Source organism: Ornithodoros turicata, chromosome 5 (genome assembly GCF_037126465.1).
Source record: "Ornithodoros turicata isolate Travis chromosome 5, ASM3712646v1, whole genome shotgun sequence".
Lineage (NCBI taxonomy): Eukaryota > Metazoa > Arthropoda > Arachnida > Ixodida > Argasidae > Ornithodoros > Ornithodoros turicata.
This window is the reverse complement of record NC_088205.1, coordinates 19,178,685-19,193,168: the sequence shown is the minus strand read 5'-3', so window position 1 is coordinate 19,193,168 and position 14,484 is coordinate 19,178,685. Positions and strand designations below refer to the sequence as shown.

Genomic DNA, 14,484 nt, shown 5'->3' with positions numbered 1-14,484 from the left:
TCGCTGAAAGAAAAGTAGGACTGAAGGTCCCGTCCCTTTCAGAGACCATCGTAAACCCATCAGGGCCGTGGTTTTCGGACGCGACCTTGTTCGCCACTAGCCTTGAACGTAGTTCAACTCTACCAAACTCGTGGCGCTGTCGAACATTATGACGTCATTTGTTTACAAACAGGTAGAGGTCTATTGGTATGGGCGCACTTCTCCTGCTGTCTCATTGGATGCCGCCAATCTTTGCCGCCTGGGGGATCCCATTCGTTGCCGCCAAAGACGGCTCTGCTGTCATTGCGTTTTTCTTCTAAACGGTAGCGCTGTGTGAACTAATTTTGCATGCATTATACCAATTGAAACACTGACGTTCATTTGATATCACGTTGTTTTTGCATTTTAGTGACACTTTAAAAATTGAAAAAGGGAAACCAAACAAACTGTTCATCATAACTTTATTAGTGCATGCTCGTGTATCCTAGATGCAAAACATGCATCATTGCATGCTTCATATCCTGCAGAAAATATTGTTTTCCAGTTTTAAATTTCTTGTATACCTTGAAGCGAATACTTCTCGCCCTGGAAAACATCTAGAGACAACTAGCTATAGAACCACTTTATGTACACTTGCACTCTGAACAGATGCACAACGAGAAAGCTCAATGTTCCGCGTCCTAGAAGCATTGCATGCCCAGATTGCGTGGTCCACGCGCACATGTCCATCGTACGTGCATCCACGTACATAGCCGAAGCAATAAGTGCCATTACGAGGAAGGTAAATGCGTGACAATATTTACAATGCCAGACACCAGTGTTGAAATGGCTGCTACCATCTCCAAGTACGACATTTATTCCATTATATCACACTTTGAGGACGTGAGCCAAAAGGAGCTGTGAAATCAGATTTAAATGATACGACTTTTGAGTTTGGGTCAGCGATGACATGTCTGTTGCGTTTGCTCATACGGACAGATTTCTTGGATAAAACGAGATCCAAATCATGCAATACCAAGAGAGAACGACTTCCCTGATAGTATCCGAACAAAACTGTTTCATCTGTGTTCCTGCAACAATTTCGTCACAATAGCATGACATCGCGGTGTCATGAAACCTTCGAGGAGACTGCTCCGAAAGAAATATGGTGAAAGCTATGGTGAACAGAAATTGCAAAACTGAAATGGGCTGCAACAAACTTGCATTTTTATATTGTCATCCCATGTTATGCATCTTTATGCATGCAACAGCAACGCAGCGTAGTAGCAAAAGGCTTACAAAATTTGCTGTATTGGAGTTAAGGCTTGGGATCAGCAAATACATGATCAGTAAAAAAACATGCAAGATAGATTTAGTTAAGACAGGTTCAGAAGCTCAAAGATGATTTGTAGAAAAATTAGAGACTTCGGTTTTAGAAAATCGAACCCGGGACACTTAGGCCTTCTAAACGGTTTTCCAATGTCTCAATGGCCTTGCAGAAGCCATGATAACACCTTCCTTAACCTTCTGCATAACAACTTCTGGTTATCAGTTACTCAATTGGTTAAATTCGAGACATGAAAAGATCCACACGTACCTTCACCCACAGGCAAATTACATCACCCAAATGATATTTTACACTAAGCTTCACACAGAATTCTGGCAGAAGCAATGCTAGGCATGCAATCCACGAAACAGTAAATTTCTAGCAAAGCAAAAGTTCGTATCTACGATTGGAGTGGCCCTTTAATAGAGTATGTCTTAATGTTTCAAACAACAAACTGTAGACATGTTGGAAGAATTTGGATTTCTTGAAAAGCCTTCTAGGATTTGTTCTAAACAACCTCAGAAGGACGCAAAAACCTGGAATACACATTGGGCTCATTAGAAAGCTTTCACGAGAATAATCTCTTATGTACATACAGACATGTAGAGCTGGCTATCGTAGCCATGGCAACTGAGAACATAATGTTTCATCTGCAAACAGCATGACGGTTCTCAAAGGGAGGAAGGACACAACAGGTACAACTGACTGTTTACACTGAGTCCACATCATTCTGAGAGTCCACACAGAGTCCACTGACAGACCCTGTGGCTTCTTCTAGCCTGACAGTCTGGCTTGTACACGTGGCTTGCTAAATAAATCATATACAACAACCAAACTACGGAAGGGTCCCAAAACCATGCCCATACAGTAACACATGGGTACAGAATTACACAGCTGGCTGCATTCGGAAACTTAATGCTTGCAACTTCAACATGCCGAGAAAAGTGGACTGCCTGCAGAGATATCAATTTAGGAAGTTAAAAAAATTTAAAAACAATTTTGGGGGGGTTACAACTCCACTGGAGTAGATCTATAAGCCACTATACACGCATTCAGGAAACGGCTATAGTGACCCCCTGAAACTAGATTAGTGTCAGTCTCGAAAGCATTAAGACAAGCAGTATAAAAAGAAAAAGAAAAAGAAGGTTTCACTAGCATTCGTTGTGCATGCTACTCGTAGACACTAGCGACTTTATGTCCGACAAGAACAAGAAACCTATAGCAACAATACACAAAAAAAAAGAGCAATTACAAAAACACAAACATAAATCTTGATTTCTTGAGAACTCGAAGCCTTTCCAAGAAACCCTCCTGGTGCAACGACAGTGGGTTACCCGTTTAATTACAGACCCCAAAGGTTTGTGATAAGTATATATATATATTTAAAAGCAATACGGGGAAGGTGAAATCAGTTCTCTACTCCAACTCTCCAACTATGAAATTGCACGTGTCCTGTTCCCCTGTATCAGACCCCCATGTGCGCGCACATCCCAAGTCTGCACAAGCACAGCACCCTTGTCACATGTCCAACGTGCGGCAACACAAGGGAGCTTAGCACCCTCGGGTGAAAGGGAATCACTTTATCCGAGCGGGAGCAGAGGTGATGACTTCCACATAGTTGGCGGGGTAGAGACCAACCCGGCCGTCCTTTCGGCCTTTGCACCAGCCCTGTTCATCTTCATCCTCTAACTTCTCGAAAGCGTCGCCTAGAAGGTGGATGCGATAAAAGATTCATCTAGTTAAAGGAGCCTAGGAAAAGCCAGACAGTGGTGCAGAGACACTTACACACATTATTGGTCAAGTGCACCAATCACTACATCACCAACACCACCTACAGGGTTATTCTAGCAAACGTTACACATTTCGATCGCACTGTAAAAATAGAAGACTAGGTTTGGCCCATCCTAAACTTGGCAGACCGATAGCCATTTATCTGAAGTTTCATTCGAATTTTTTGTAAGGGCTATGGTCATGTAGAAAGAAAATTAAAAATAAAGCAAAATCTCGCCCCATGCATTTTCAATGGCCTATCCCACACAAACACCGCCATTTTTTCTTGTGTCTGCTTCACATTCACATCACTTTCCACAGGTAGCGCTGCCTACAACGATGTGACATGCCGATTCTGACGTTATGCACCGCTCGTCTTGTTCCAGTCTTGTTCTGTATGCTAGTGCCACCTGTGTGTGGTGAAATAAAACTGAAGCGCACAGAGCAGAAAATGGCGGCTTTTGAGTGAGATAGGCCATTGAAAATGCATGGGGCAAGATTTTGCTTGATTTTAAATTTTTCTTCTACAGGACCAAAATACTCAGAAAAAATTCCAACAAAACTTCAGACAAATGGCTACCAGTCTGCAAAGTTTGGTGCTGGATGAACCCAGTCTTCTATTTTTACGATGCGATCAAAATGTGCAACGTTTGCTAGACTAACCCTGTAGATACAGAAAGCCTGCGCGCTCGTCGACGTGACGTGACCATTAAGAGTCAAGCCAATTAGGGTCGCGCTTTCAACGGCCGTAGCCAATCACGAACGTGCCTTCAGCGGTCATGGCCATGAAGAAGAACTACTGTCGTCTGCGAGTTGTGATTGAACCACACACTAAACGGGAAATCAATCAATCAATCTTTCTCAAAACTGATTTTTTGGAAAGCGTCCTGCACTTTCTGTCTAAGTATTTAGGTCTGCAGGTTCCAGGTGAGCTGCAGTCATTTGCGGGTTCTTGAATTCGCAGAACGGTGAATCGCAGTAGCAGACAAATTCTGACTCTTAATTGAAAGAGGGAGAGGAGGCAATGCGCAGGCTTTCTCTATCTAGGCAGGAGGCACCTGGTGCATATGATGGAAAGTAACCAAGCCGAGGCTAGCACACCAAGGGACACAACATGTGGACTCCTTTGCCTGGCTGCCCTATTTCTTTGTTCTTAGAATGAAAGCTGCAGTGCTTTCTTCGTTCCTTTTTGTGCTCGCCTTGGCTTGGCTACGCTTTGCTACATAGAGGACATTTCTGGAAGTCCAGCTTAATTGATCAGCCCAATTGAATTGAATTTGTTAATTCAGTTCATGAGAAGTAACTATGCAAAACACTGCTGTGTTCAGTCTGTTTTGAGTCATTTTTTGTACCATGTAGACACATTTTGTAGATGCGTATTTTCGACCTTCTGAACCTAGTAAGGTAGCTGCACTGTCGGGAACTTGAATACTTCACTTATCTTTGGATCAATGCATGTCGAGAGAGTACACACATGCAAAGGCATCAGAAGCCTCTTGCCACAGGGGGTAATAGCTTATGTTTGAAGCAGAGCTGCTTATAGGGAGAGTTTGGCCATTGTTTCAACTTTTGTCGCCTCGTGGGTGGAACCCGTTATGACATCGGAGCATAGGTCAGCGAATTCATTCATGGCGGCCTTCACCGACCTCACTCACCATCACATTATGGAGAATGACGTGAGGTTGAATGAAGGGCTATGATGTGATGTGATGGGTTTTGAGGTGGAAGTCAGTGTGGTCAGTGTGGTGTATTTTGATTTTGAAATCAGTGTGATGGGCTTTGAAGCTGAAGTCCGTGCGATGGGTTTTGAAGGCAATGTCATTGTGCAACCTTCTGCAAATTTTGCGGCCACCACTGCTGCAATCCCTGTGAAGTTTAAAACGTTTTTGTTATCATTATGACTTTAAAATCAGTGATATAGGAGGGCACAGATCCATATCAAAGGGGTCCGGAGCGACTTTGTGCAAATTTTCTGGTCACCGTAGCTGCAGTCCCAATAAAGGTTAAAACTTTTTTTTTTTGGCAGTATGACTTTGGCACCAGCGATACGTTGCATTGGTCCATACTAAAAGAGTCCGGTACTGCTTTTTAAAGAATGTTGTAGCCATCCGTACTACAATCCCAGTGAATTTTAGAACGTTATTTGCTATCATCATGGCTTTGGAGCGAGCGATATGAGGGATTAGTGAATGAGAACAGCACAGCACCCTTTAAAATGCATGATACAAACATGTGGCCTACCAGTAGCAAAGCAGTAAATGGCAGGCAGCTAATTTTACACGGTTCATCGCAACCACAACAGCAATAACAAAGTCACTGAAAGGGAGTACGGGTGCCCTTTAAAGTCTTCTACTACCCTCGTTGTGACAGTCTCATAAAAGTGACAATTAACGGACTTAATAATCCTTTGCTGTGGTAGTCGCAAATGGAATACGAAACCTTGAAGCACAGCTCAACACCCCTTCGAACTGCACTATGACAACGTGTGAGCCACCGTGAGACTTAAAAAACGTGATTGGATCCGAAGCTGAAGTCAGTGTGATGAATTCTGAAGTTGAAGATGAATTCTGAAGTTTCTGAAGTTGAATGGGTTGTGATGCGATGGTTTATGGCGGTGACGTGACGCGCCGAAATGAATTCTTAGGCAAATTAAATGAATGAATTCTTAAATGAATTCATTCATTCAGTTCATTCATTCAGTTCTTAAATGAATTCTTAAATTCTTAAATGAATGAATTCTTAGGCAAATTAAATGAATTCTTAGGCATCGGAGTCTTCGATGTGCCGCCCAAAAAAGCCCAAGCCCGGAATACGCTTATCAGCCTGCTAGTGGATGCCATTGTGACGCAGTCTGCCAGCTGGTCTGCATGCTTCGTCAAACAACTTTATTTTAATGATGATAATGAAGGATTTTCGTCACAACATTCCTTGTCGCACCCAACGTAGTCCACCAGAATTGCAGAACAACTAGCGCTCCACTAATCTGCAAAATTCCACGCAATTAGCCATCTCCTGCGGAACCTGCTGTTCCCCTCACAAACGTCCGTTCTTTGCAGAATAGTCTTACTTTACAGAATTATGTAAGGTAGATCAATAGATCAATTTCAATAGATCTGCAACATTTTCGTGGCTTAAACCCGATCAGTCGCGACAGTAATGGCACTGACAGTTAAACGGCTGAACGCACCGTGACGAAAGTAAATTAAAGCATGGCAAGAGTTGAGTCTAGTTTTCTCTGCGCACTGAAAAGTTAACGAAAGGCTAGAAAAGCATGCGGAATGAGTCAGTAGGTGATCTTGGACGAATTCTGCACTTTTTTACGCTTGTTTTCAACAAGCATACTGAAACGAAGGGCTCTCTAAGCATGAAATACACACAAGTCTTCTCTCCTTGCACTTAGGGTGTCAGCACATAGGGTGGGGCACATAGGGTGTCAGCGACTGGTGGGTGATGGGAGAACAATTGAGCACGGCCAGTGAGGTCGATTAGATGTGACATCATGTGATGCACTCCAAGTTAGGTTCCTCCTAATAGCAAAACCCTCCCTATAAATAGCTGTGGTTCGAAGGAAAGGTACATGAACTTTCCATGTACACGAAAAAAAGCAGCGCAATAGAATGACACATGCTACATGCATGACCCCAACAAATAACCCCAAGCACGTTTTAAGCAGTTTCCATATACGGCTTTCGGACGATTAGGCAATGGCTGGTCCGTCTCTACACAAATCAGACGCTAGTATAGTCATATTTAGGCTTGGAATGTGTTTCATGTCAGAAGACACCTGTGACTAGATGAACCAACAAATTTTCCTTATAAAAGGAGGGAAAAAAAAGGATCACCTGAAGCAAACAAGATTCATACAAGTTAGCACATGCAAGACAATATCAGACACCCAGCATGTCCTTCATGCACCTCTTAAGCCAAAGCCTGTGCATTTCCCCACTTTCCGATACCCCTACGCAGAAGTATGAAAACAAAAAAGCAAAGCACCTTGTTTGAAAGATAACTCATCTGCCTCAGCACCCTCGTAATCATAAAGTGCTTTGACAGGAACGCCTGGTTCACCATTGTCCACAAGTGCATCATTCGATTCTTCGTCCCAATCCTCATGTTCTTCTTCAAAAGGGTTTGGTTCTCCTCGTCCATTCCTGTTTCATTGACAATGGTAAACAGTTTGTTAAACAGATTTTTGAAAGCAAAACCACCGTACCTCCAGGCAGGCACTGGATATGTACTGTTCATGGTCAAAGTTATTTTCACTACAGTCACTATATCTTCCGTCCGTGTCAAGTTTCAGCACAGTTCAAACCAGAATAGCTTCAGTGACTTTTTTTTTTAGTTTGCACCTCACAAGGCACAGCTGCTATGTAATATTACAAGGAAGGGTTAAATGAATGTGTAATTAAAATTTGACAACTGGATCCTCTTGTAAGTCAACAGCAGTGATACTACGGCTGACAGTACGGCACAGGAATGCAACATGACAGTACAGTACTGTGAAGACTGCAGGTCTACCCACAGCATGCACAAAAAGCAACTATGTTCTGTCAGTCATTTTTTTAAAGATGTTGCTCTCTGCTGCATACTGGTGGTGTCTTGTGGTGTGGTCAAGTCATGGTCTTGCACTGTACTGCCACCTGGTGGCCTCTTGTTGAAGTACGACCTACTAGATTATGCTTCATGGTCTGCAACTCCCCTACAGGGTCAGGCCTGTATGGTTTGCTAGGGGCACTATGAATCAGCCCACAGGATCTCCATCATGATTGGATGTTCCAACTTTGAATTTTGACTGGCAGATGGATGCAGACAGGCAGAACAGGTGAGAGCAACAGTACAGCCACCATCACAGCATATAGAATGGCAATTCCATTCAATTTATGACTTCTTTAAGTACATACAACTAGGGTTCGGATGTTTTCACGTAAAACCGATACAACCCGTTTTATCCCCGGATTGGAATGGCAAATAATCGGGTTTAACCCAATTTCTACAGGTCAGTTTCTGTTTAGTTGGTGTTCAGGATATGAGGTAACACTGTCAAAGCTCTCCCTCTTGAGTGTACATGAACGTCACTTGGTGTTGCGTGCGACACAGCTTGGCATGGATTTTGCGTAGGTTCCACGTTTCCATACGCGTGCTTTTGTGTTTGCAGTTGGAACTTTCAGTTGCTTTTGGTCGTAGTCGTACGTAGTCGTGAGCCAAAAAAGGCAGTGTACTAGAAGAGTGGGCAGCAGAACGCAATGAGAGAGATTGTAAAGAAGAAGGTGGTGAAAACGTGCTTCCAATGAAAGAACACCTCGCCCTAGCTACCTCGGCAAGGCATAGTACGCGATAAAGGAGGTGGTGAAAGGAGGGAGGGCAATATTTCACAGTTGCTATTGACGCTTGCAACTTGGAGGTGCCATTCACAAGTCCGCGCTTCAGTTGGTGAAAAGTGGCATAAACCTTGAACAAGCTAATCTAATTGAGAGAATGAACATATTTTTTTTATCTTAAAAAAAAGAAATGAGTACCGTAAAGATATTTCGCACGATTCCACCATGTTTCCCTGTTGACAAGATAACACCTGATTTTTACAGCCCAAATTTTGACAAAAATACAACCCAAAAACGTCCGGCTCTACATATAACCCGTGCACCGATTGTACAACGAGGCAATAAAAAGACCTATGGCCAACACCATTTCTAGCTTCCAAACTGTGGAGTTGGGCAGGGACACAAGCATAGGTGGGGAGTAACGCGTTACAAAGTAGTGCGTTACTGGTAACGCGTTCCATTCGAGTAGTGAAATATGGTAACGCATTACATTTGGGAGAAAAGTAATGACTAACGTAACGTCATTACATTTTTAATAACTAACGCGTAACGCCGTTATGCGTTACTGCGTGTTCGGGAACATTGCTTCATCGTCTAAACTTGAAGGCTTGAGCGAGGACTGTGCCTGCAGAATCCGGGAATTCTTTTTTTTTTTTTTTAAACGATTTTTGCTGCTCATCATCAACAATGACAAGAAGGTCACATCGACACCCACGAAGAACGCAAAAGAAGGGTTATTGACCTACCCTGGTTGAGATGTCACCTTTGTTTACCACCTCTGTTTTTCACTCCCTCTGGTGTTTTTCGAACGAATGGGGCAAAAGCGGCAGAAGAATAGCCTCTACCCTCTGAACAAGTAACAAAGTACCAAGGAATTGGCTGTTTGGATTTGTACTGTACGAGATAAAAGGTCACCGTCTCTATCAACCTTGACAAGGAGCACTCACTGGTCATGTGACGTCCTCTCAGCCCAACGGGCGAAGCTCACAGATGAAAATTTCGAAGATCAACTACTTCTGCATTGCAATAAATCGTACATGTAAGTTGTGTTCATGCGTGACCTTTGTTTGTGCCCAACATTGCTTGTACTGATTTGCGGAATGCACTTATGTGACTCAACCATATTATGTATAAGCAAAACCTCATGAAGTAACGCAAAAGTAACGGCATTACTTATCAGAAGTAACGCCGTTAGTAACGCGTTACGTACTACCGCAACAGTAACGAATAACGTAACGCGTTACTTTCTGAAAAAGTAGTGAGTAACGGTAGTGCACTACAAAATAAAAGTAACTTCCCCACCTATGGACACAAGTGACACGTTCGCTATAATAAAGTAGATCTTGCTTTAGACTACGAGTATCACTGTTGCCAGCTTACAGGATAACCGAGCTGTGTTTAGGATTCCAGTTGCCCTTTCAAGGTCTTTAGTTTACTTTCTTGCATACTTTACATTTGGATTCAACTCCAATGGTGGAAGATTTTTCATTTTTCGTCCACTTCTGGTATGGCTAAAAACAAAGGCTAGGTCTGACATGTGCGCAGTTCAGTTCCAATGCCTGCCAGCAAGAAATAAGCGTGTCCTATTTAAAGCTGTGCACTGGTTTACCTTCCCACAAAATATAGAACAGAAGCGCTGACTAGAAAAAGCTGCCAATTTGATACGTATTGAAGTTGATATTATGGCTGCAAAGCTAGCTTAAACAAGTTCCTCATTAGGCAAAAGCAATTGTTAAATCGTATAAAAAGTGTCTGTTCTCTAGAGATGGGTTAATGAAATGATAGCGAAGTCCCTGCCTCAGTGGTCTCACAGTTGAGCACCTATTCTCACTGTTGTAGCATTAGCAAGACAGCAGCATTAGTTTAAAAGCATAGCTAGCTTTTGCTTTGCATGAATCTCACAAATACAAGCTAAAAAGCGCTCAAGCTCTGAGCGACAGTCAAAAGTTCCATATAGCTCTCCGCTACACACTGTTCACAGCAGCAAGTTCTATACTTTTAACACTCAACAATTCTGACGTAGAGAAACAGGTTTCTTTCCCATGACAAAACTTGGAACATATAACAATGTCAACTTTGTTGTGCTCATTTTCATGAACTTGTGTCTGTTACTGCACGTGAAGCCAAACATTACATCAGTGCAGCGCCAACACCACCAGTACCACAGAGGGCCTGTTCACTAGAGCAGTCCCCCTCCAATTACAACAATGTTTTTGCCTACACTTGTCATGGAAATGAGCAGCCTTCAACAGGACAGGCATCTACTTGTGGTTGCAGGTGCCCCATGTTCGAAAACGTCTGCAATGACTGGCTGGATGAGATGACACAGGGTGTGTGTGTGTGTGTCCATATCACAGAAAGGTGAGAGGAAGCATTGTGATTGAAGAGTTTGGATGGTGTTGACGCAGCGCTGATACCATGTGCTCGAAAAATCAAAATCACAACTCTGACGCCCCATTACGTAAGCAAAAGGATAAAGTGCTCGCACACGCAAAAACGAAGCTGTGTTGTAGAACACGGAAAAAGGTAGCCAGCCATCGAGAATAAAACGAGAGTGCCTCAAGGAGAAGGCATGCGCCAAGAGACAGTAGAACTAAACAAGTCTGGCAACAAAGGCAACGGACGATAGGTGCTCAAGGCTGCTGGCTTAGATTTTGAACTTTGGCAACATTACATGTCAGTCGTCGAAGGTTGTGTCGGCGTGGAATCCACGTCGTCTTCCTCGTCCTCCTCAAACGGGTTGGAGGACTTCGTCCCCCTGTTTTGTCAAGGAAACTCACTGTACATTGCAGGCACTACACAGCCATTAGATGATTGTACTTTTTCATGTATATTTTTACAGTAACAGGAAATGATATCTAGGGTTAACAAGCACACAGTGTCCAAAGATGGACTGCACAGATGTTTCAGTGTATCCTGCCATGTTTAGAGATAGTATTTTGAACATCGCTCAAATTTAACAGGTAAAAACGTCGAGGCACCTTGTTATAACAAAGTGAGCTACAGCTCCTTCTGTGGGCAATATTATTGCAGGTCCCCAGCTAAACTGCAACTAAGACATTTTATGCAAGTTCCTCTTCGAGGTACAACCAATGCCTTGCTTTCTGTAAACAACAACAACAACAACAACAAAAATAAACATAATGAGAATAAGCTACTGTTTACAATGTTGCGCCGGCTCGTAGAAACTCTGCCTTGGCAAGACTACCAGAGCAGGACATGGAACCTGTGTGAGAGACTTTAGAGTGGCACTCCCTGTAGGAGTAGTTGTAACTTTAAATCTAAGCTATCCTCAGTTGCATTATGAATTAATGAGGCTGCTCAAGAATTTAACCGCAGAAAGTAAAGCAAAAAAACTAGTCAGCTTGATTATTTTATAACTAACGCGCAAAAGGATCACGGAAAAGTACGAAAGCATCCCTGAAGTTCATATGTGGAGGGAAAACCAAGCCTAGAATGTGATGCAAGTAATCGTGGTTATTGGAAGAGGTTTCCTTTGTAGGCTCCAAGCCTTTACTTGCTGCAGAAGGTCAGTCGACTGGCACAGTTATCGCCAGTGCGACATGATAGGAGGTGAATCATGTTGCCATGTAAAGGCAATAGTTTTATAGTCACTCTAAATAACTAGAGCCTGAAGTTTTCAGGAAATTTTTTTTCTTATAAATTCGGAGGGTAAAAATCGGATAAATAAACATGTGCTCTAAATTCATGCGAATTTGGGTGGGAAAAACTTCCAGTATGCTAAATTTGGGGAGAAATCGGGCTTAGGTATCCAAACTAACTGTACTGGTTTGGTACTAACGGTGATGTAACTGCATTTCCTGCCAAGCGAGTTAGTGTACATTACTACAGACGTCTCGGCAAAGGCAATTTGCTGGGTAAAAATCGGATTTCACCGTAAACAGGCAACCATCCGGGCAATTCCGGGGCAAATTCGGGGAACAATTGTGTTAAACCCTAAAACTTCAGGCTCTATAAATATCCTACCCATACTACAGCATGTCAAAGGCTCCACATCAATCATTTCCTATGATTCACTCTTAAAACAGAACTTCACCACATAGCACGCTGAAAGCCAACCATTGCAGAGAATGATGCACCATTATGGCTCCTGATTTGTGGAAAGCGTGGGGCGCACACCTTTTTGTGACACTGAACGTAACTGCACAAGTATCACAAAAAGGTGTACACCTTCAGTTTTTAACCAATCAGGGGGCAGAACAACGTGATTTGGGATGGTTGTTTGCTAAGAGTGTGCTATGTGGCGAAGTTCAGTTTTAAGAGTGGGCAGAACACAAGCACACCATTTCGACAAATAAGTGACATACTTTTAGTCTTCCCTTTTATCTTATTTTAGTCTGATCTTGCTGTATTATGAGTAGGGTTCCGCGTTTTTACTTTTTATTTTTGGGCGGATTTGACGCATGTTTTTCGGTGTTTATTTATTTTCACGAAATCGGCGTTTTTCGATGTTTTTCCTGGCGTGTACATGGTTTAAACGACAGTTATCGGCAAATAGAAATCACAATGTAGTTTCCGCACGACTCTCCTTCAAGAAGGCGTTGTTCGCTGCGGTGGCGTTTTACTGCTAACGAAAAGGTAAACAGACATATTTCTGCATGGTTTTCTGATCTACATCAACTTGCTGGGCATGTGTAGCAATTTATCTCTGTCATATCCTGGAATGTCCCTCAGCGTTCGGTGTTTTTCCATTAAAACCGAAAATGCAGAACCCTAATTATGAGGTATGAACTTCCAAACACTTTTTGCAGAATACCCTTCTAAAGTCACAGCATTTTTTAGCACAACATGCGTATCTTTGAAACAGCTATGTATGCGCAAAGATCAACGAGCGCGTTTGCTTGAGATCGCTTAAAATTGTAAAATGGAGGTCCCATCACCCACTCTTGTAATGCCTGACATTTTAGTGCTCATGTGGATTACAGAAACAAAATCAGAGGAGTCCTTACGTGTTAACAGAGTTGCGATTGGTGTTATTTGAGGGCGCTGCTTCTTTGGCCTTGCTGTTCTTCGCGTTCGTTGTTATCTGCTGTGCTGGTTCTGGGCGGGTAGTGACGTTCGTCAACGTGATGCCTCCGCCGCCATCAACCGCAGATTTCTTCTCCTTTCGACTGATGTGTTGCACTTCTGGAGTGTATTCCTTTAAAAGAACATTAGGGACAAACGTGGATTTGTTAGGAGGTGTTCCATAAGAGCTTTAGTCAGTGGCTTCACAATTCTCCAGGTTAATGCAAAGCAAGGTTCAAGAAGGGGTCAGTTGGTACAATTTTTACCAGTTCAAAATTTTCATGTTTCAATCAGTGGAGAAGGTTGTGAGAAAAGGAACAAGTTTTGCAATAAATCATACCGCGAATGAATCTTAGCAGCTGCCATTATGTGTTTCACTAGTATATTGCTCTGCAATTTCTCATGGTTCAGACAGACATTTTGTGTTTGGCAACACTTCTGTTTCTTGCAGTGCCTTACCGCATAATAAACTTCCATTTTTATGTCACGGCAAAATCCCTCGTCACGACTTTTCTAACACTAATAGGTATGCCTTTGCTATTTGGCTGTTTTTTTAGTACAATGAAAATATATGCGTGATGCAGTAACCAGGTGGGCCAGTCGTCCATACTCACCTTTTCAAGCAACAACACAAAACGAGGACAAAGGACACACAGAGCAGCAAACTGCAACTTTCAAGCAAGCTTCATTCACATCAAACAAAACATAAAATGCCACATACGTACATATTCCTGGCCACGCTTTATCTGCACACCCCTTCCCCATGCCGTTTACCGTAACCATGTGTCAGTTTCTCCGTTACGGTTTGCGGCTTGTTCTGCGTGTCCTTTAGTCTGTGTCGTGCTGTCTCTTGCAGATGAAACTGTCCATAACTCTACTTAATCCTTAACACTTTAGTCTGAGTAACACTGACTAAGATTTCTTTTTGTTGTTATAATGCAAACTTTTCTTACTTTCCTAGTAAGAAAAATTGCTCTAGCAACCTCGTGGTTTCTGCAGTAAGTGCACTAATTTCTGGAGCTCACTTTTTTTCCTTTACTGAGCTTATCCGAGAGAGATTACGTAGGTGCACTAATGCAAAGG

The 14,484-nt window shown here is 42.7% G+C and overlaps 1 protein-coding gene across 5 annotated transcripts in view; it reads right to left on the bottom strand.

Annotated features, from left to right (window-relative positions):
* Positions 1 to 423: 423 nt before the first annotated feature.
* The window catches only part of LOC135394161 (protein kinase C and casein kinase substrate in neurons protein 1-like), a 79,087-nt gene continuing 65,026 nt past the window's right edge, over positions 424 to 14,484 (bottom strand). For 4 of the 5 annotated variants that reach the window (XM_064624723.1, XM_064624727.1, XM_064624725.1 and 1 more), the window contains 4 exons: positions 13,344 to 13,534; positions 11,048 to 11,131; positions 7,049 to 7,206; positions 424 to 2,991 (listed from right to left, as the gene is read on the bottom strand). In XM_064624723.1, the coding sequence (XP_064480793.1) occupies positions 2,861 to 2,991; positions 7,049 to 7,206; positions 11,048 to 11,131; positions 13,344 to 13,534 (564 nt within the window). In that variant the 3' untranslated portion in view covers positions 424 to 2,860. The remainder of the gene's footprint in view (positions 2,992 to 7,048; positions 7,207 to 11,047; positions 11,132 to 13,343; positions 13,535 to 14,484) is intronic. The other variant, XM_064624726.1, reaches the window with a different exon arrangement.